Below are 24,280 nucleotides of genomic sequence, written 5' to 3'. Positions count from 1 at the left end.
ATTAGTAAATAGGTCCTTAAGTCTTATTCCAATATTTTTTTAAAAAATATTTAAAAATACATAAGATAGATAGAAATTAATATTGTTATTATTAATGTGCCTTCTGTACATAAGTGGCCTTTGTTGCATTTATTAGGTGCACCATCAAGAATTGTTTTATGTTACACTTTCACTGCTATAAGGTATGCAGCAAGGGTTACCAAGCCATCATTTGCAAGCTGTTGGAAACAACTGCCTTCAGGATGTGGGTGCTGTAAAAATATCGAATAACAGCTGGAAGACTGCAAGTTGGACATCCCTGCTTATACAATTTACTTTGGTTTCTGTTTATTTTATCAAATACTGTGTAGTCATACAGATCTAATAATCCACTATGAGGCCTGGACTGGGATTCAGAATAGGCCCTGGCATTTTAAAGGAGAAGGAAAGGGAAAAACTAAGTAAACTTTATCAGAAAGGTCTATGTAAATACAGCTATAAGCACTTACAGAAAAGCTGCACTGAGTCATCTATCAAAAGAAAAACAGGATTTCTTGTCTACTTTTTTGGGAACATGTTCTTACATAGTAACATAGTAAGTTAGGTTAAAAAAGACATATGTTGAAGTTCAACCATAATTCCTATATATAACCTGCCTAACTGCTAGTTGATCCAGAGGACGGCAAAAAACTCTATCTGAAGCCTCCCTAATTTCCAGCAGAGGTGGAAAAAATTCTTTCCTGACTCCAAGATGGCAATCGGACCAGTCCCTGGATCAACTTGTACTAAGAGCTATCTCCCATAACCGTGTATTCCCTCGCTTCCTAAAAATCCATCCAACCCCTTCTTGAAGCTATCTAATGTATCAGCCAGTACGACTGGTTCAGGGAGGGAATTCCACAACTTCACAGCTCCCACAGAAAAAATTCCTTTCCGAATATTTAAACGGAACCTCATTTCTTCTAAATGGAGTGGGTCCCCTTGTATCAGTTGGAAGGACCTACTGGTAAATAAAGCATTAGAGAGGTTATTGTAAAGTATTGTATAGGTGTAAACAGACCCAACTTGGCCAGTCTTTCTTCATAACTGAGACTTTCCATACCCTTTACCAGCTTAGTTGCCCTTCTCTGGACCCTCTCTAATTCAATAATGTCCCGTTTGAGCACTGGAGACCAAAACTGAATGGCATATTCTAGAGGGGCCTTACCAGTGCTCTGTAAAGGAGAAGAATAACACCAGCCTCCCGTGAATCTAAGCCCCTTTTAATACAGCTCAAAACCTTGTTTGCCCTTGCAGCTGCTGCCTGGCATTATTTGCTACAGCCAAGTTTATTATCTACAAGGACTCCAAGGTCCTTCTCCATTATGGATTTGCCAAGTGCAGTCCCATTAAGTGTATAAGTGGCTTGCATATTTTTACATCCCAGATGCATGACCTTACATTTATCCACATTAAATGTCATCTGCCACTTAACCGCCCAAATTGCCAAGATCCTGCTAGAAGGATGTCCCATCCTGGATAGAATTGACTGGACTGCAGAGTTTGTGTCATCTGCAAACACTGATACATTACTTATAATCATTTATGAACAAGTTAAACAAAAGTGCACCCAGTACAGAACCCTGAGGGACCCCGCTGAGAACCTTATTCCAAGTAGAGAATGTACCATTAACAACCACCCTCTGTACACGATCTTGTAGCCAGTTTCCTATCCATGTGCAAACGACTTCACTAAGAGCAATAGACCTTAGTTTAGAAAGCAGTCGTTTGTGGGGAACAGTACCAAATACGTTGGCAAAATCCAAACAGATTATATCTACTGCATCCTCACTGTCCAGCTTCTTAGTAACCTCATCATAAAAAGCAATTAAATTGGTCTGACATGTTTTGTCCTTCATAAAGCCATGCTGATTACTGCTCATAATGCCATCCTCCAGTACATAATTTTGAATGTGATCCCTTAACAAGCCTTCAAATAAACTGCCCACCACGGATGTCAAACTTACAGGCCTATAATTGTCAGGCTGAGATCTTATTCTCTTTTTAAATATAGGAATGGCATTAGCCTTCTTCCAATCCATAGGTATCATACCTGAGAATATCAGAAACAGAGGCCACTGTAAAACTGACCCTAGCTCTGTCAGCACCAGAGGGTGTATTCCATCTGGCCCTGGTGCCTTGTTCACATTAATCTTGTGTAAACCTTTAAGCACCATATCCTGACCAACCACTGACTAGTTGGAGCTGAGGCAACAGTGCAGCTATTGGGTGGGTCTTGGCACTCAGCTCCTCTACTGTATACACAGAAGAAAATAACAGGTTTAGCACATTTGTATTTTCTGCATCTGCTGTAAAAATATTGTTACTATAAGGCAATGGGGCCGCACTCTCAACCTGCATCTTTTTACTATTAATATACTTGAACTTTTTGGGGTTAGTTATCTTTGTCTTCCAGATTGCTGTTTTACAACACTTATTATAGTGTTTATATTCATTAAATGTAGCTTCTGTCCCATCTCACTTATATTTCTAAAAAGCTTTCCATTTTTCCTAAGCCACATAGGGTGACTCATAGGGTAAACTCTTAAAACATAATGCCCCAATCTATGATCTGAAGCACTACCCTAAAATTCGGGGTCTTTGTTGCCCCAGAGTATATTTGTTTCCTGCACCAAACATAAAATTAAATAATACTGTGGTCACTATTACCCAAGGGTTCAACCACTTGCACATTTGCTATACGTTCTGGGCCATTAGAGATCACTAGATCCAATATAGCATGGTTCCTGTTTGGCTCCTCAACAACCTGTGACATAAATATTTCATGCAACAAGTTTATAAACTTGTTCCCATTTACTGGCAGTACTATAGATCCAGTCAATGTCAAGATAATTAAGATCCCCATTATTATCAATAGCCCCAAACTAGCAGCCTTTTCTATTTGCAGTATCAAAGGGTCAAAGGCATTGAAGGAATCAAACAGCTCCAGGCAGCATTTTAAAACTGCAGTGCATTTATTAGCAGTGTCAGCACACTACATGTGCAATGCACATCCACAAAAGGACACTAATGGACACTGACCGTCACTTTGAGAAGGAGGGTTGGGGGAAGGTTTTTTGTTTCACTATGAAGAAGCCCATTCTCATATATATATTTTTGGTAGAATGTGTAAGCGTGCAAGGAAAACAAAATCATGCTAAAAGATAACTATATTCAGATTTCATATTTTCAAATTGCTATAGTCAGCATATAGTTAAACAAACTATAAAAAATGCTTGATGGTACCTTAAGTTTTGTCATATTTATGTGCAATATAGATTGATGCAAAGGTAACCTTAAAGCGTCTTTTTAAATGCTCATATGACAACTACATCCTCAAACGAGTGTAAAATAAAGGGCAAGAACAATGCAGTATTCCACATAGACGCATAAAGCACTAGAATAAGAGAACCAGAACAGGTTTTACTGAATCGTAAAACAAAATCAATGGAGTGGCTTGGAAGTTAGAAGCTCAGTAATGCAATAATGCTGAAAGAGAGCAAATATCTGTAGCCCAGCAATAACACTACCTTTCTGAGGGCAGATACTTTTCTTATATTATATATATATATATATATATATATATATATATATATATCACTGTGCTATGTGCTGCATAATATACAAATTACAATCTTTGAAGATACAGCTCGAGAATGTGTGCATTCTACTGTTCAGCTGACAGGTGACCATTATTTGATTTTAATATTACAATGAGAACTACAGGTAAAAAAATTGAACTAATTAAAGACCATTAAAGTGCCTTAGCAAACACAACAGTTCCTATCCAGGGAATATCCTGGATCCAGGGATGTTATCATCTGGCTTCCTGTAACTTATATAGAGAATAATATACCCCCTACTGTAATTTATGACACATTAAAAATTACAAAGGAGTTCCTCAACCTTTTTAAAGCAAATGCTTTATAAAAGCCCTTTACATTTAAATGTATAAGACATTTTAATAGGGGCATATTATCCTTTATAATCTACAGTGTTGTCCATGTTACTGCCTGTCACTATGGATATCTGGACTAATGTCTTTCAGAGCAGTGGCCAGAAAAGTAATGACCCATAGGGGGGAATATTGAGACAAAATGAAAATAGTTTTGTAGGATTTCCCACCATATTCACAAACCTCTGCCTTTAACAACATTTTCAACAACATTTTAATACCACTTTTTCTGAATCAGGGCCTATAGCAAATAGAGAAATCAGGAGCTCATATAGTGTAGTAATTTCAATCACTCGAATCAACATCCAGTGTTATAGGAAACGTTAGAGGTGTATTTCCCCTTTTATCTCCAAAAGTAGCATATAAACTCAGATGTTATTTGGATGCATCCTGTAGTAAGGTACTTATGTACAATCTGAAACCTTGACCAATCACCAATGGTTAGCAGCATTGCCTGTAGTAAGCAGATCTCTCTGCGACAGAAGACTCCAATAAAAGAATATACAAAAATTCAAATAGTATAATACCGTATAATATATATAAAAAAAAAAACTTTAAAACATATTGCACTCACATTATTTTTTTGGAGTTAGTCATGTATATATTACGGCCACTACTTTTTTGGTGCCGTTTTTGCAGTAGGGTATTTAAGGGGGTTGTTTGCACACTGTCTTTTGGTTTGTCCCTGAAGAAGAGCACATTTGGTGCTTGAAACGTCGGATCTTTTCCAATAAACAAGTTTTTGTTTTTTCTTAAGTCCCCTTGTGGCTCTACTTGCGGCTGGATGTAACATCAACCCCACCTGACGCGTTTCGCTGGACAAATCAGCTTCCTTAGAGGCACAGTTGGATGTAGTCGCACAGGCCAAAATATAATGAGTAAACTACATGAAACATTTGCCATACTACGCATCTTACCTGTTTGAAGAGAATGCCGAATGCTGCGTCTGCATCCAACAGGATAAAATATGATCATGTCTGAAAGACTTTTTCTTCTCATTGAAATATGCTGACTGTAACATGCAGAAACAAAAGACTCAACCAAACTTTATCTGACCCAACTTGGATTACAACTGTGGGAATCAGTTCATGCAGGATCCTACAAAATCTTGTGCATGACAAGATAAAATCTCTGTGTAGTTTAGCCCTAAAAGTAAATTGTACTGGAAAACTGGTACAGGTATAGGACCCGTTATCCAGAATGCTCAGGACCAAGGGTATTCCGGATAAGGGGTCCTTCCGTAATTTGGATCTCCATACCTTAAGTCTACTAAAAAATCAATAAAACATTAATTTAAAACCAATTGCATTGTTTTGCATCCAATAAGGATTATTTATATCTTAGGTTGGATCAATTACAAGGTACTGTTTTATTACTACAGAGAAAAAGGAAATCAGTTTTAAAATTGAATTATTTGATTAAAATGGAGTCTATGGGAGACAGGCTTTCTGTAATTTGGAGCTTTCTGGATAACGGGTTTCTGGATAAGGGATCCCATACCTGTAATAGTAATGCCAATAATTTTTAGTTTTGATTTAAGAAAATTAAATCTTATATAAACAAGGATAAGAAAATATAAATCTTATCCATAGGTGTGTCAAAATGTTGCTGCTACAGACCATTGTAGTCTTTTCTCAAACCAAAGATGCCAAAGCATGCCATGTCAAGTAAGATTGTCCCTTATTTCCTTTAATACACAGGCATTTTAGAAAAGTTTAGTAATTAAAAAAGTTACATAATAATTGCTAAAAATATATTGGCTAACTATGCTGGAACCTACACTTAATTTGAGTCTCATCCAAAAACAATTAAGAATCATTTGTCTGAGAGAAAAATAAATAATAAGATAAAACTGAATGTACAAAAATGGTCTTTAGGACTTGCAAATGGAACATCACAAACTCAAAATGATCTAATTAAATGAAAAAAAAAAAAGGGGGGGTGACGTATATAATTTAAGACATTTTGAATAGATCCATAGAACTGTGAGGGTCTTGATACTAATGGGTGCTAAAAAGCCCAGTTTGAGAATTCTAAACGTTACAATATAAGAAACAAGGTCATCATGGCATAAAACATATAAATAACAGGCAAATCTTTTTATCTCTGAATATCTTATCACTGTTTTATCACTGTCATTAGCAGGATGTTCTTTAGATATTTTCTCTTAAAGCTTTTTGGCCTTCTGCCCCTACTGGATGCATATGAGCCAAAATCTAAAGCAGAAACAGTTATAACAGAGACCACAGACGCCAATAAATGTGCCTGTCTGTTGTTATATTACAACAAAGCACAGAGGGCAACAATCTGACCTCTCACAAAAAGGTTGAAGTTGGAGTGGATGGATTGTATAGTTGCTGCATTTAAGAATTTAGCACCACTAAACTATACTGCCATATATAATTCATGAAGCGAGTATTAAATAACTGCCCTTTTTATTTAAATTTTAAAGATTATTACATGAATGTAAAGCAGATTTTTTTCAAGCTCACATAGTAAAAAAAGAAAAAGACACTGAATTTGACCATTTTCACAAAGTAAACCCTGCTAGCTGATCCAGAAGAAGGCAAAAACCTTATCGGAACACTCTCATTCTTTCTTGGAGGAGTAACTAAATTCCTTCCTGACTCCAAGTGGGCTGGAACTGGAACTGGAACAGCCCCTGGATCAATGTGTACAAAGAGTTAATGTTGTTAATTACGCAACTTCACAGCTTGCATTAATCTTCACAACCGCTGGAAGGATCAACTGTTAAAGAACATATTGGAGAGTTTGCCCTTCCATATACAATCCCTAGACTTAGCTAGACTTTCTTTTTCTATTAATATTATTATCCTTTTTTTAGGCAATAGAGGCAAAAACTACACTGCATTTTCTAGATGGGGTCTAACCAGTGTTCTACCTTGAATCTATACCTCTTTCAATACAGGACAAAAGTTCCAGGTCCTTTCTGCTACTGACTAGCATTGCTTGCTACATATGCATATACATACTCCACAAGTACTCACAGTTTCTTTTCCAACAAGGACTTGCCTAACTTAGTTTAATAAAAGGTATAAATTTCTTAACTTTATGTTTAGCAATGATGAATCTCATCTGCCACTTAGCTTCCCCCGAATTGACAGTTTGTCCACCTCCAAGGAAGACACATCCTGGGTGGAATTAATTGGCCTGCATTGTTTTCTGCTCCACCCAAGTCATTAATGAACCAACAAAATAAAGATGGATCTAATGCAGAACACAGGGGCATCCCAATAATATATCTACTCCAAGTAAAGAATATACCATTGACAACCACCCATTATACTCTCTAGCCAATTCTCTACCCATGTAGATAATTCATTTTTAAAAGTAAGCGTTATATATTAAAACCTTTGGCAAAATCCAAGTAGGTTACAACTGATGTAACCTACTTGGATTCACTTATACAATTACATCAGTTTTCCTCCAATACACTGGTACCATAATAGGCAAAAGGGAAAAATAAAAAAGTGGGCCCAGCAGGCCCTGGACCTTTGTTCACATTCATTTTGCTTAAACAGTTAAGTATCAAATCTTATGTAAGTAACCTAAAACTTGTTTAACTTTATAGAGTGACTCTTTGGTTGTATACATTGAGGAAAATAACTTTTTCAGGGTCCCCTATAACCAAAATATCTCCATCCCTTAATGAATCCACACTCTAAACCCAAATCTTTTTACTACTGATATGTTTAAGAATATTTTGGGATTAGTCTTGCATTTGAAACAATCAGTTCCTCATGTATTACTGTAGTATTTAAAGGTTTTAGAAAAAGCTTCTGTCAGCTCTTGTAACTGGCCTTCATGATCCACAAACCATAAAACATGACCCAAAACCATAACAAGATATGTTTATAAAGCAACAGAACTTAGAGGTCAGAGATATGATTTTCTAATTACATTAAGCAATAATTAGCATAATGTATTGGTGCCTTTTTAAGACCATGCTCAGCCAACTTACTTGTGATTAATTTAACCCTTTATATTCCGTAATACATGGCACTGAATCACCCACATGAAATAACGTTATACAATGAATACAAAATAACTAGAAATATCATACAAGCCTGTAATGCTTCTGATTTGTAATTTTTGTTAACTACTTTATATCAGACCTTAGCCAAACTGGGTGGACCATCATGCATTTAGATTTATTAAGGAAACACATTTAGAACAGTAAATTCGCGGAAAATACGATTGGATCGATCGAACGGACGCTCGGAGCGTTTGTGGATAAGTAAATGTGCCCCTAAGAGTGGGTAGAAAATTGGTGAATAAGATTCAATGCTGACAAATGCAAATTTATGCACTTTTGTATAACACGAATGCAACACATATAAAATAAATTTTAGTGTGTTGGGGGCATCTCAATTGAAAAGCATTTAGGAATCTTTGAAGATAATACCCTGCGTAACTTACTGGCCTATAATCACCGGTTTGAGTTTGTAGTCCCTTTCTATATACAGGTATGGGACCTGTTATCCAGAATGCTTGGGACCTGGGGTTTTCTAGATAAGGGATTTTTCCGTAATTTGGATCTCAATGACTTAAGTCTGCTATAAATCATTTAAATATTGAATAAACCCAATAGGCTTGTTTTGCCTCCAATAAGGTTTAATTATACCTTAGTTGGGATCAAGTACAATGGACTGTTTTATTATTACAGAGAAAAAGGAAATAATTTTTAAAAATTAGAATTATTTGCTTATAATGGAATCTATGGAAGATGGCCTTTCTGTAATTCAGAACTTTCTGGATAACGGGTTTCCAGATAAGGGATCCCATACCTGTACTTGAATTACAAGAGCTTTCCTCCAATCCATTGGTATCATAATAGGTAAAAAATAAAGCTAAACAATGCCAGTCAGTGGCTACTAAAGTGAAAAGAGTGGGGAATAAAGTGCTGTCTTGCATAATAAAGGGCAGTGCAATTTTGAGCACTAGTGCTTAAGAAGGATATTATACCAAACTTGAAAGAGTGCAAAGATGTGCAACTAAACTGGTAAAGTGATTGAAACAATTAAACTAAACTAGAAGAAAGTCTGTTACAGTTAGGGTTGTTTTCTCTAGAGAAATGGTGCTTGAAAGGAGACTCTTAAAGTAAAGTATATGACTTTTTTAAGACAATTAGTGGGGGAGTTTTTTTTTAGCATAGGTATATGTAAACATGTATTTTTTTGCACAGTGTGTGATTTGGAGGGTTGAACTTGATACACATGTAACAAGAGCTGAACCTTAACTTTGCTACAGTTAACTTGCCAGTGGTCTTTAAATCTGTGAAACCTTCAACCTATAAGGTTTCACCCCTATCACTCTCCCCCACAAGCCTCTTACACTAGAAAACATACAATAAGTACCAGTTTTTAGTAACGTTTTTTTTTTTAATATAACTTTTGTGATGCACGTGAGACCGGGACGGGGAAACAAGGGGTTACACTCAGTCACCTTTCACACAGGTTAGACTAACACAGACACCCCCTAAAAACACCACCGCCCCAAATAACTATTTGCTGCCACCATCTATCATTAACAGGCGATAGAAACCTAATACACAAATGTATCACACATTTTCTCTCACTGTAGTTAGGGTTAGCTTCCACTAATTCAACAAGCACTCTAGCAGCCAAAGGGTTAAATTACAGTCAAACACTCTCCTGCTAGCAGTCAACTAGTTAATTAGCATTTACACAGACAACTTCCCCTCCCCTCTACACATACAGACAAGCAGTTAATTCATTCGAAACATTTATACAAGGTACGTGAGATCTTTATAGAGCCAAAGGATATAACTTATTACATTTTATATTTAATATTACAAGAGTAAACAGTGCATTTATAAAGATATTACAAAAAGAGACATACACATACAAACAGTAAATAAAATAAAAGGGAATAAAACACAGAGAAATCCTATGTACGTAACCAAGTTAGGAATTTCCTGTGTCCTCCTGAGGCAAAGAGTTTGAAAACCTGAGCCCACACCCCAACAGAATTGGAACCTCAAGTATGAGCTATCAGTACCTGGGTCTGTTGCCCTTTTATCCCCTGCTGGGACCCTTCCCCATTACCATATGCATGAGGAGGGATTGCCCAGGAACTTGTCCCTTGTGACCCCCTGTAGAGGGCTGCAATTCTCAGGCCAGTTTCTGTCATATAATATTGTCCCTTGCCAGTATCCAATATTATTGTGAAAGTATGGGCTTGCTTTAACCCATATGTGGGCAGTCAGAATGATACAAAACATGAGGGGTTTTTCATGTTCCAGTCCCCCAGAAACTATCCCTCCTAACTGGTGGGTATAGGCTGTCCCTGTTTGGTCTCATTGGGAAGCATTGGACCTCCTCATATGTGATTTATGAGGATGTGAACCCTAAAGCAAAGGAGATATGGATCCCTTTCTATAATCCATATTTTCTCATAGCTGTTTCCTCCTGCTGTTCTTAGGTCCACAATTGCCTTTCTTTGATCAACAGATCAAAGAAACCAATTGCCCCAGCCTTCCTGCCCCTAATGGTCTGGCTTCAAATTGTCTGCTAACCCAGATAAGTTTGTCACCTTCCACAGTCCCTTGTTGCTTATTTAATTAATTAAGGGTCTCTTGCGAACACAAAGCAAAATGCTGCCAAGTTTAACTCTGGACATGCCAGGGAAATACTATGCTAGTATGACATTTTGATCCTCCCTGCCATGATATCCACCTTTAACCATCCACTTCCATTTACCCTTATTACCTCACATCCCTTCCATGATTAGTTGAAACCTCCACTAAGCTTCTAATCAATCACTGCCAAAAAAGCTGTACCATCATCAAGGTGCAGCCCATACCCAGCAAAGAGCCTGTAGCTCAGTGATCCCCAACCAGTGGCTCAGGAGCAACATGTTGCTCACCACCCACTTTGATGTTGCTCCCAGTGGCCTTAAAGTAGGTGTAAATTTTTTTGTTAAATTTCTGGCTTGAAAACACATTTTGGAAGTACAGAGACACAGTTTTACTCCAAGTAGAGCCTCCTGCAAGTCAGCAGTCTAAACGGGGGTTCCAAACAGCCAATCACAGTCCTTATTTGGCATTTTTCCATGCTTGTGTGGCTCACCAACACTTTTTAAGTCTGTGAGTGGCTCATGAGTAAAAAAGGTTGGGGATCTCTGCTGTAGCTGAAAATCTACCCAGTTCTCTAACACAAAAAGGCTTATTTTCAGCTGCCTCCCTAACAGCATGAGGCACATGTAATATCTCTGAGATAAGGAACTTTATGCCTAGTTTTCTAAAATCATGTTTGTCATTGGTGCCTATGTGTGCCATGTTCAACAAACAATTAGGCTTCAGTATGGTTAGTAGGGTCCTTGTGACAGATTATCCTATCTACTTTTCTGAATGCTACCTGCAATAGCTGCTCTTAATCAACATTTAATTTAAGATTGTAAGCTCTACGGGGCAGGGACCTCCATCCTCTTGTGTCATTGACTCTTAACTTATTGCAACTGTATTTATCTTGTATCTATCTGTATTTATTGTTATACTTTGTATTTATCTATTGTTATCTTAATAATCCCGTTTGTATTAATGTATTCAACTGTACAGTGCTGCGTACATAAGTAGCTACATAGTTACATAGTTACATAGGGTTGAAAAAAGACCAGAGTCCATCACGTTCAACCCATCAAAGTAAACCCAGCACACACAACCCACACCTATCAATCTATACACTCACATACATAAACTATATATACAACCACTAATACCAACTGTAGATATTAGTATCACAATAGCCTTGGATACTATGCTTGTTCAAGAACTCATCCAGGCCCCTCTTAAAGGCATTAACAGAATCTGCCATTACCACATCACTAGGAAGGGCATTCCACAACCTCACTGTCCTCACCGTGAAAAACCACCTACGCTGCTTCAAATGCAAGCTCTGTCCCTCTAATCTAAAGGGGTGGCCTCTGGTGCGTTGATTGTTTTTATGGGAAAAAATAACACCCCCCATCTGCCTATAATCCCCTCTAGTAGCGCTTTATAAATAAAGATATACATACATTAATACATTTATAAAGGTACTTGTGTCTATACATGAAAAAAACGCAGTGGGCAAAATGACTGAAATTTGCCCAATTTGTTCCATGCTACTTTCAGGAATTTTGCCCACTGCATTTTTTTATTCTGTGTACCATAATCCTAATGTAAACAAGTACAGGTATGGGATCCTTTATTCAGAAACCCATTATCTGGTAAGCTCCAAATTATAGGTTGGCCACCTCCTACAGAATTCATTATAAACAAATAATTCACATTTTAAAAAATTAATTCCTTGTTATAATACATTGTAAAACAGTACTGTGTACTTGGTGGTAGCTAAGCTGCATGAATCCACACTGGGTGCAAAACAATTTTATTAGGTTTATTTGAAGTTTAAATGTGTTTTATCAGACTTAAGGTATGGAGATCTAAATTATGGGAAGATCCCTTATCTGGAAAACCCCATGTCCCACGCATTCTGGATAATGGGTCCTATACTGTACAGAGCAGCTGTTAGATTTGCCCAACAATGGATTCATTGAAGTATGAGAATGAGTGGTGCTTACAGTTTGCAACATATATACCACATTCTCCTTATCTACATTTAAACTACCATGACCTTCTGAGGTTTAGAAACAGTAAAATGCAAACAGTTGGTTGAATAAACATAGCATAGTAAAGGTGAAAATATTGTGATTAAAAAAAAAAGAGTAGCTAAAAGAAGCAAAAGTTAAACAAATAGTGTACAGCATGGAGCACATTAATAATAAATCTAGTAAAAAAAAAAAAAAAAGCACTGGAAATCCAACATTAAACTGACCCAAAGAGGTAAAAGCTTCACAGCTGAAAGCTGAGAAAAACAAAGTCATTAATAATGCAACACTCACCAACTCACCACACTGACAGATGTTGCCAAAGCTTTCTCAGCTTTTTTACATATATTTTTTAACTGTAGGCAGCAGTGATTGCTCAGCAGCTAAATTTATTTAAAATCACTCAGGCTGTTTTTTAATATATTGTATTTTTCATTTTATTCACGGATATATTTTGTTTTCAGACTGTGATAACTTCTGGCCACACACACACATATATATATAAATAATACTATATATATATTATGGTATAAAATATATATATTAGGGTGATCGGAAAATATAAATTCAGGGACATATCTAATAAATACATAAACAATTAGAAAAAACAGATAGGAAGTACCTACCATGGGACAAAGTTAAACTCAAAGAGGGCGTGCAAGGTCAATTAGCGCAATTAGAAAAGGAAAAAGTTTGACCTACAAATTTGCACCTTCCCCTCTTTTGAACACAAGAAATGAGTCTTCTTGCTCAGTTAAAACTTATCCTTTATTGAGATCCACATGTACATAATAAAAACTGAGGATGTGTCAAAATTTACATTAAAACTATAGCTGGTTTAGGCAGGACCAACTGGTCATGTACCTAAGAAGTCAGCATTTGACAACCATTATATATGCTAAATAATAAGACAGCTCTGTTAAATTACCAAAATTGCCTCTATGTTGCCAATGGATTATGGTACTTTGAGCCAAAGAGCTGGTAGGTAGTGCATATAAGGTTGTTACACTACTGGATTATGAGCTGTGGGTGGTTAATATTCAGGGTGTAAGCAGGACCAAAATACTAAATGTGCCCTAAAGTCACTCAGTGACCTCACCAAATCACCACCCACTACCACCCCAATTGCCCCCCACACCACCCAGCCAGTCACCCTTCTTGCAGCTACAAGTCCTGCCTATCCAAAACTAAAAAGCGCCTGTGCGCGTTTTGCCCTCCACACATAGGGGCTTTACCAAAGAGGCGGGGGTGCAAATTTTTAGGTCATTCTTTTTCCTTTTCTCATACAGATGAAGCGCTGGGCATCCCATAAGGTGTGTGGTTACAACCAGTTGTGATATCACAAAATAACTAATTTAGTTAACCTAAACTGCAATGAAAAGGTCACCACTAGATGCTCCTAGTGAGCTTAAGCTGGCCATACATGTGGCGATCCAACGATGTTTCGTACGACCATCGGTCGCACTAAACATCGTCAGATCCGCCACACACCATTCAGGGCTGAATCGGCAGGTAAGGAGGTAGAAACAATAGGATTTCTACCTCCTTCTGCCGATTCAGCTCTGAAGGGAGAATTTTGGTCAGGCGCCTTCTATGGCGCCCGATCAAAATTTTCTAACCTGGCCGATCGACGAGCCGACCGATTTCAGCAGCTTCCTGCGACATCGGTCGGCTCGCTGACATACCATACACGCACCGATTATCGTACGAAACGAGGTTTCGTACGATAATATCGGTGCGTGTATGGCCACCTTTAGTCACTCAGTACACATTGTAAAACCCAAGACTAGAATTATTTTGATCTTCTTCAGTGTCACATTTGGCTTCTATGCTAATGAAGTGTTAGCTTTGGAGACTTGAACAATGTACAGACAGTCACAGATTATTAAAATGTGCAGAAGTGTAATGATCTATTCATATGGATGCAGCCTTTGAATTACTGGTGAAAGTTAAAAGCTATAGGAGAAACACCAATATGTGTTCTCTGGTTCCTCATATTGTGCATATATAAATATCAGTATGCAGCGTTATATATTAAAATAAAACACATACCATACATGTGCTCTTGTAGCTCAGTGAGAAGGTGAAGATGTACAGTGGGGTGTATGAATGTATTTATTTGTTTATATAGTACCAAAATTGTATGCAGTGCTTTACAAGGTGTGAACACAAACAGTATAGTTCTAATAAGTTATGTTATAATAAGTAGAGAGGTTGCAAGTTCAAACCCTTATAATTGTTTTATTTCTTTGATCACAATATTGTTTATTACTCTACTGCTAGATCTGTATATATATTATTTGCTATGCAGGACTAAACTGACACTACAACTCCTTGCACCTTAATAAATGCTATTGCCAGGCACAATATTTGTGGCTTAACCTTGTATCTGTATGTCGCGGGTCGCGGGCAACTAATCTCCCCGTGTGCCAGAGCCCTTAGAAGGCTTTTTTTCTCCTGACACAGCAGGGAGATGGCACGAGATAACACAAACAGGATAGCCTGTGTTATCTTGTAACTAGTTAAGTTTTGGGAAACCCTGCGCTTTATCTGTAAATACATGTTGTATTTAACATAAACGGCCATCAGTAGCTGGATTTTTTAGACATGTCCTTGAAATTTCAAGCGATCTGGTCACCCTATATATAATCACACTTGTATAATGTATAATTTGCACTATTAGTGGTTTGCACTCAGGTATTACAGGTATCAGACCCCTTATCCGGAAACCCATTATCCAGAAGGTTCCAAATTATGAAAAGGCCATCTCCCATAGACTCCATTTTAATCATATTATTCACATTTTTAAAAATGATTTAAAAAATGATATAATTAATCCTTTAATGGAGGGAAAACAATCCTATTGGGTTTAATTACTGTTTAAATAATGTTTTTAGCAGACTTTAGTTAGGAGATCCGAATTACAGAAAGACCCCTTATCCAGAAAACTCCAGGTCTCCAGCATTCTGGATAATGGGTCCAATACCTGTATCATGTGTTTTTTTTAAATATGGCAGAATCTTTTACAGGGACATTATCATTCAAGCCCAAGTGTTTTATAATGACGGTCAAGTTACAGAAAGATCCTAAGCCAGGGACAGGCAGAATAGCTTACTAAGATCACATAAATTGAAAGGTCTACGGGGCAGGGACCTCCTTCCTACTGTCTCGTACCACATGGCACTTAATCTCCCTGTATTTTTATTTATTTATTGTATTTATCATGACACTTATCCTCCCTGTGTGTAACTGTGTATATTGTACTTTTAAAATCCAGTCTCCTGTCCTTGATATGAAACTAAGCCACATGTCACCTTTAGTGGCCTGAAAATGCACACTTAATTGTTATTGGCCCAAAAGCCACCTGCCCCAGGGTGTAACAGGTGGTTTTCATTCTTATGAATGACAGGTGTTCCATAGATCATATTAAATAATTATTTCCCAAACCTCTCTACTATACAGTGCATTGTGGTTTCAAAACTATGATTTAAAGTTGAGGAAAAATTAAAACATGAAAATGTAAAAATGCCTGAATATATTTCAGTCCCAGTTTTGGCACATATGATATTTAACAGCTGACTAATATTTATTTTGGCTGAGCAATCCTTAGTCTTCTGCCTAATTCTATCGTAAAATATTCCTAATACGTTTTTTAATCAAGCTTGGATTAACTGCAGGAGGAAGAATTTACAAGAGATTGTACATATAACACAAGAGATTGTACATATAATAAAACAGTACCTTGTACTTGATCCCTCCTTATTGGAGGTAAAGCAATCCTTTTGAGTTTATTTAATGTTGAAATAATTATTTAGCACATTTAAGGTATGGAGATCCAAACTACGGAAAGATCCCTTATCTAAAAAACACCTGGTCCTGAACATTCTGGATAACAGGTCCCATACTTGTATATGCAGCCAACTACTTGGGAAATGTTGGACAGTACTATATGTAACTTTCAGCAATAAGGGTAAAATTATTCAGCATTTAGGTTTTATCAACTTTATGTTGACTTATCAGTAACTGTTTACTGTGTATGTGGCTTATATGGGGCAAATCAATAATCTGCTCCACTACTACTTTACCTAAAATAGAGCCCAAGAGGTCCCCATAAACTCTCAAAGCAACAACAGAGAAAACAGATATTCTGTCAACTGTTTCTTTCATCAACATCTTTAGCAAAAGGAGACTAAAATACATTAAAAAAAACTTCACATTACCAGCAAGTAAAATAGATACTGTTTCTGGGAATCATTTCCAACAGCTATCAAAATAGAACAGTCATATAGGAAACTATATCTAGCAATAATGTTTTGTTTCATCATCTTGTGGTTTCTAGAAAGGATTGCTCCTTTGAGATGGGGCTTCTTTAAGCATTCCTTTGGCAGTGGTTTCAACTGGATTCCATTTCCACAAAGAGAGAGCATTACCATCATAATTAGGAACAATAACAAAGCAGCCTTTCATCACTTTTTTTTTCATTACGTCAGTCATTAACGTTTAAATACTATATCAGACAGAATATGATGCAAAATCTTTAGCAGGATAGTACAGTTTTTTTGCATAGGATGTTGTTTGTTTAGGTTAGATCCCAACAGGAAGTTTTAAAAAGTGCCAGAGGTCTGTCACATTTTTGGGCCACTCAATGTGCAGCGTAGTATAAAATATATTGAATTTTCTGCATCACAGGGAAGGAAACACCGTATTAATTATTTTTCCTCCCTGCAACCACACCATGACTTAAAATGTAGTGGCTTTTATTTTCTTTTATGATTTATAAAGTAGCAGAGGCTAGAAGTGTGCTGGAGGATAGGTACAACTAGGTGTAAGAATGGTAGCAGATTTACTAAATTCAAATAAAAGATTCTTTAAGGTCTCTCAGAAAAGTGAGAATAGTCAGAAAAGCCCTTTAATAAATTGACTAAATAATCAAAACATTTTTTGTTTATTCAAATGTAAATAGTTTAAATACATAAAGGACAATGATCATAAAAAAACCCAATAAATTAAGCATCAAAAGGCATAAACACTAATGTTGGTTGGGTTTCTATATTATAATTATGTAACATACTAACAGTTACATTTACCTTACAGTATTAATGCTCTAATTCCAGCCCATACTTGCTTTTTCCCACTCCATGCAGCACTTCTGCTCATGCAGCTGGTTCCAATATCAGGAATCTTCTGATGGTGGAGTGTAATTAACCAGTCTGACTCACATCCAACTCAAACCTATGGGTTTTGGGTCAACCCCACAACAATATAGCCCATTACATATACCCTTGACACCAAAAAGACTAGTATTTTATTTAAATGTATCCTAAACTAAAAACAGTGTAGTCCTAGCCCATACATGTGTAATATGAGAATTTGCAAAAACAGTGCTGAGTTTTATAAGAAGAGTTAAAAAAACTGACCGTTAATTGGTAATTTATGGAATATTACACTTCCAAGTAATTATTATAAATATAATATGTAAATAGTCTTTCAATCTAGGAGCTACAAAGTAATAATGGGCTGTAAACAGCCTGCAAATAATGTGACATAACAGAAACTACCAATTAAACCTATTCTATTTTCATAGATATTGGTTAGTTAAAACTGATATACTCAAATGAGAAAACAGATTTTTTCCCAGCGTTATTAGTGAACAACAGTGGCCTACATTGCCCATTTTTTTTTATCATTTTGACTAACAATCACTTTTCTTGATCATAGCTAAATCCTTTCAAATTTGCGCTAGTGCTGGCTTGCCATTTGTATTGCTCTGTATCTCTGTGCCACTTGAAATTATACTTTGGATATAACACATTAAAATAACCTAATTTATTTTCTTTCTAATAGATGGAATACTGAGCTTCTTTTCATGTGCTTACTTGGATAAAAACTCCATAAACACTTGAAAACCTTTTATTCCCTCTTTCAGTTATGTTTTGTTGGGCCATTAGGAAGGTGAGACCAGTCAAGACCAATTCATGTTTTCCTAGGAATAATATGGCAAGCAGATCTATATTCTTGATTCCATTTCATTCTATTAGATATCGTCTCCTCTATGATTTTTTTCCTTGTCCACCTTTATAAAACTTAACATTTCTTAATAGTTTACAATAAATAATTACTTTTAGCAGCTGGTTACTCTACTAAATTTTTAAAATTGTGAAATTCATTTTCCTCCCTCTCAAATAAACCCTGGAAACAAGTTCACCAAATCTATTTACAGTAACTTTCTCAGCAGCATCAGAGAAATCCCAGAAAACAATTTAACAACTGTAAAAGTTGCACTGTCAGAATTTAGTAAAGCTTTAAGAGCATGCTCTTTACAGACTTAAGCTAAAGCTGCTGCCGGGAAATGCATCAATTAATGTGTCAAACAGAGCCTGTCCCTGGCAAATGGGGACTAATAGGAACTTTATCCCTGTCATTTTCCAACATCCAATGTCATTAAGAATACATATCCCTACTAGTCTCTCTAACTGCAAAGGAATCTGGTTGTTAACAACCAGCGCCGGATTTCAAATCCAGGTGCCCCGAGGCCGCCCCCCCGGCGCACATGCACAAACATCTCCCCTCCCCCCCGCGCCGACGCAAGAATGCGCGGCCATTTAAACTACCATACGGAGCAGTGGGGAGAAGTCTCCATTGCTCCGTATGGCTGCAAAATGTCAAAATTTCGCTGCTGCGGGGCAGCATGCCCCCGCTAAAATTGTGCCGCCGAAGGCCTGGGCCTTTGTGGCCTCGCCACAAATTCGGGCCTGGTAACAAAAACAATATTTAAGTATCTAATACTAAAGATTAGATTACGAAATATGGGATTCACGATCCTGGCTCAAAACTATCTATATTTGTCATTTTAAAGGAGAAATGGAAAGTGTTCTATTTACCTCTACAACTAAGAAAGAATATTTACATGATATATACACAGTCAAATGGACAGGTCTGGAATCTTGCACGTTGTATAACATTTCTTATAGCATTTGTAGACAGACAAGCTGCAACCTGCGAATATCATGATATAGAATCAGTTATACTCAATATGAGCTCATTAATATACCAGCATCAGTGCACTACAGCACAAAAACTGAGATCTTGATAAAGATCACACCGTAACATATGTATGCTGGAACAACACCCTTAACTACTCATTAATGACTCATTATCTGCATTCATTATTCACTCTTTGCAGGGTCAACAAACTATAGGAAATTGACATTTTTCAAAAACACATATTGAAATTAAGTACAAGTCAAGGCCCCAATAGGATATCTAGACCCCTACCCCGCCCCAGCATCTGCAAGGTCTATTTCTCATATCATGACTCCAATAAACTGTCTTCTCAGCATCCCTTTAATGGCTGCTTTTAAACGTTACTAAATACCTTCTTCTGTAAGTGTATGTGTTTATTTTACGCAATTTCTACACAGGTTATTAGTTTATGGTCTTGCAATAAATGTTGCATGTATGTGTTCAATACTAATGAAATGGCATAGTGACAAATTATTTTATATAGATGATATAGTTCTAACTTCACAATTTACTAGCTGTAAAATGTATTGTCCAAAAAGTGAAAATCAGATCCATTTCATCACAGAGGCAATTGGGAAAGGTAAACGTGGCAGATTAAAAAAAATAAATACATAAAAACAGTGAATATTATAGAAGCAATGATAAAGTTAAAAAAAGTGTTAAAGTTGCAAAAGAAATAATGTACAACACTGGTTGTATTGTTCTTTCATCTAGATAATTGAAGCGATAATAAGGACTTACTTTGGATGCTTGAACTGATCGACCAGGGTCACTTTTTCCACCAGGTCTCCTCCAATGCTTCGAACAAGATCATAGAAATCATTTTCCGAATAGCCCTCCTCAGGCAGCCAGAATGAGATGTCATTGGTCAAACATGGATACTTGCTAAGAGGCTACAAATTAAATCAAGTCATGTCAGTTCTAAGCAGTGTTGGTGGGTACATATTCTTATGCAGAGACTACCAAACTGGACATGTGTATTAAACATCACCTATCTTACTAATCATGCCCACAATGCTAAGAAATCTGAACATTTACAATCAATAAGGTGGCCATACACAGGCAGATTTCAGCTGCCAATTCTGGTCCTGCTTATCTGAACATGTAAGGGAACCCCCAAGTGGCCTACCCGGCTGATATGTGTGCTAAAATTGTCTTAACTAGGCAGGTTTGATTTTCCAGGTGGAACAGGAACCGCATCTGCTTGATGATGCAGTCCTCGGTCTGACAGGCCATATATCTGCTGCTTTAATTAGCCAATATCGGTGGGCAAATCGGGAGAAAGTCCACTTGTCTGGTGACCTTGCCAAATAAGCGGCCCATACTGTGTATGGCCACCTTTACTCATAAGGTTCTTTCCTGTAACCATATTGTTTGCAAAAAAAGAAATCTTCCAGTGGCAGCATGACACTGCTGGTCCATAGTGCTTGAATCCTATTTATATTTAGCACATTTCTGTAACAGAATAAATCCCCTCTTTCAATTTTCAATAACATTTAGTTATGGAGATGTCTCGGACTTGAGTACAGCCCTCACAGCCCACTTTTATTTTAGAATATGCTTTTATGTTTTGACGAATAATGACACAGATCATAATCTGTACTCAAGTCCGAGACATCTGTAATTTGTGGGTTTTTGCACAAGAAAACAGATTAGCAACACACAGTTTTTCCATTTGAGACCCTGTCATAAAGTCTTTACAACAATCATAAGCAAATATTTCAGCTCACACCTTCACACCAGGAGGGTCTGCCATCATATACTTATCCGCCTTTTTTATGACCCCATAAAATCTTTTACACAAATCACAATTTAGAATCCCGAATGGGATAAATTCGGATTGCATACAAAAATTTCTGAAGATTGTAAATATCACGAAAATGCTTACAAAAAAATCGTATTAGTCACGATAATTTCGTATTGGCGATCTGAAAGTCACTAAATTTTTTGTACCGAAAGATTGTAACCAGGGGAAAACCTTTCCAATTTTTTTGCGCAAGCGTACGAAAAAGTCGCGAAAAAGATGACAAATTCGTCGAAAATATGCTCCGAGCGTTCATGTCTTAGTAAATCTGCCCCTAACTGTACTGGGCTCAATATCCTACTTTTGTGTAATTTAAAAGTTCAGTGATGTGTTTGCTCTCCCTTAGCTATGTTTCTAAATCAGATAAAGAGCTCTTTCGGCCAGTGATCCCCAGCCAGTGACTCACAAGCAACATGTTGCTCACCAACCTTTTGGATGTTGCCCCAGTGGCCAGGTTCTCATTTTTTAATTTCTAACTTGGAGGTAAGTTTTGGAGGCATAAAGACCATGTGTACTGCCAAACAGAGCCTCCTGTGGGCTGCCATTCCACACTGGGCTACCAAATAACCAATCACAGCCTTTATTGGTCACCCCCTATATACTTTTTTTCATGCTTGCTTTGCTCCCCAACTGTTTTTTAATTTTATGTTGCTCATGGGTAAAAAAAAAAAAAAGTTGGGGACCCTTGCTCTAGGCTGTATTACAGCTGTTAACCTGGAGTAGCCCTTAGTGAAAAAAATGTGTCATATGGTTTGATAATCATCTGTAGGCTAACAACAAGTCAAGACTAGCTGGAGAGGGAAATTACCGTATAATCTGGCTGCTTTATTCTAAGGTTTGTTTCTGCACTTCACTATACATTAGAGTAAAATAATCTTTTATAAAGGCCACTCAGCCTCATAGATTTACCATCAACTACGAAAAAGTTACATAGTTAAAAAGGTTGAAATTAATTTTTGACCTATGAATAAAACAGCTTTAGCCACTTTTAATTTTTATCCAGCCTTAAAAAGAAGAACTTAAACTTGTCCTAGGTGTACACACCACTGCAATAGGGTTGCTGTATTAGATGTCTGGCCCTGCAAAACTATGGAAATAAACTTATGGGGAGATTTTTTTATAGCATTTCACACAAAACTCCTTACAGTGCTCTAACATATTATTATGGTGAGTGCAGAGGACTTCTATTTCAGTCTGTATGAATAACGTGGCTGCACCCTTATCAAATTCTTGGTTTATAATGTAGAAATGTGTTATTAATTGGTATAAATAACATGAATTGGTTACCCTAAGAAAAAGCTTGAATAGGATTGTGCTTTTGGCTAACATTACATACAGAAACTGTATTTTTTAGACTTCTCAGTAAGAACCTACAAAGGCATATGCACTATTCATTCCGAGTTAATGAAATCCTCAGTGAACCAGACAGTAAAATCAAAGGAATTTCACAACCTGTTATATGAATAAACCTGTCAAATGAATTAATTTTCTTCAAGAGAGATGTTAGACAATATGAGGGAAGTACCAAGCACACGGCGGCCTGGCATATACTACTGTCTCAAACTGCCATGCTGAATAATAAGCTGCAGATCATAGTTCCAAAAAATAAGCAATGATGGGAATAGCAGAAAAAACGCTTTGAATGATTGCTTTTATACACTGTTCACAAGCTCAAAACCTGAAGGGAAAAAAACATTCAGGCTGAATCAAGCAAATAACCTAAATGAGTTTAAGAGTCTGCCAAATAGCACAACTGTAGAGACATAACCTGCCTTCAGGGAAACAAATATTTTTACCCATTTATCACCTCCCTGTGTTACTGATCTGCATACCTGTTTATACATCTCTTTATGCCAAGATTGCTCAACCGGGCTCATGTCTAATTCTAATTAGTCATGGTAATATTTTACTTTGCTTAATGCTTAAAAACAGATTTACTGTAATAATGAAATCATCTATAAAAATGTTATCTACCAAGCAAGAAAAAAAAATATATATATTTTTTTTCTTAGAAATACACAAAAACAAATAAACATTAAAATGTAATACTGATAGATTATACAATGTTGAAATAGCATTGCTTCACTGGGGAAATAAAATTAACTTTTGTCTTATAATAAGTGCAAACTGTGCAAAACGTTCATTTGCAAAGAAAATAATTTCTGCTCAGGATTAGTGTTACTGCTTGGCCCAGAAAATTCCATAATGCCAAATTGAACAGACATTTTGCTGTCTGTAACTCCCAAAATTCATGTATAATGTAGAGTAATTCATTCTTATGGGACACTGTAATATGGGAATGAAGGAACATGCATGGGTTCACTTGTAACTTGAGGGTGAAGGTGAAGGATGTGCATTCCTTGATCCCTTTTAAATGTTTAAGGGGGTAGAAGTAACAGCAAAAATATTAAATCAGTAATCACAGTTCCAGTTCACATCAAGAGGGTCTGTCCCCTTTTTCATGTCCCCATTTAATCTTTTACACTAACATTAATTGTAATGGGCTGACATCCAGTGGCCCTGACATTTATACCTAGGTGGTAGGTCTTAAAAAAATGTGCTACTATTCCCACCCAGGGAAATGGGGTGTGAGTTTCCAATAGTGATATCAGGTGTTAACTAAAAAGTATATTTTTTCTTAGGTGGTTAGCCTAAAACTGCATATTTGATGTGAATCCCAAAAATACATTTTTTTTTGTCCCCTGAAAATTTAAAATGGGAGTTCTATTGTAGTTGGTATTATTTTATAATACACCTTTGTCCAAAAGGGAGGGATTAAAGGAGAAAGAAAGGTAAAAACTAAGTTAGCTTTATCAGAAAGGTCTATGTAAATACAGCCATAAGCACTC

At 36.8% G+C, this 24,280-nt stretch overlaps 1 protein-coding gene across 4 annotated transcripts in view; it reads right to left on the bottom strand.

Annotated features, from left to right (window-relative positions):
- fars2 (phenylalanyl-tRNA synthetase 2, mitochondrial) overlaps positions 1–24,280 on the bottom strand; it is a 203,594-nt gene that overhangs the window by 48,166 nt on the left and 131,148 nt on the right. For all 4 annotated transcript variants that reach the window (XM_031903831.1, XM_031903828.1, XM_031903829.1 and 1 more), the window contains one exon: positions 20,369–20,520. In XM_031903831.1, the coding sequence (XP_031759691.1) occupies positions 20,369–20,520 (152 nt within the window). The remainder of the gene's footprint in view (positions 1–20,368; positions 20,521–24,280) is intronic.

The sequence above is a fragment of the Xenopus tropicalis genome, chromosome 6 (genome assembly GCF_000004195.4).
Source record: "Xenopus tropicalis strain Nigerian chromosome 6, UCB_Xtro_10.0, whole genome shotgun sequence".
Classification (NCBI taxonomy): Eukaryota; Metazoa; Chordata; class Amphibia; order Anura; family Pipidae; genus Xenopus; species Xenopus tropicalis.
Note: the sequence above shows the minus strand (reverse complement) of the source record. Positions and strands in the feature narration are given on the sequence as shown.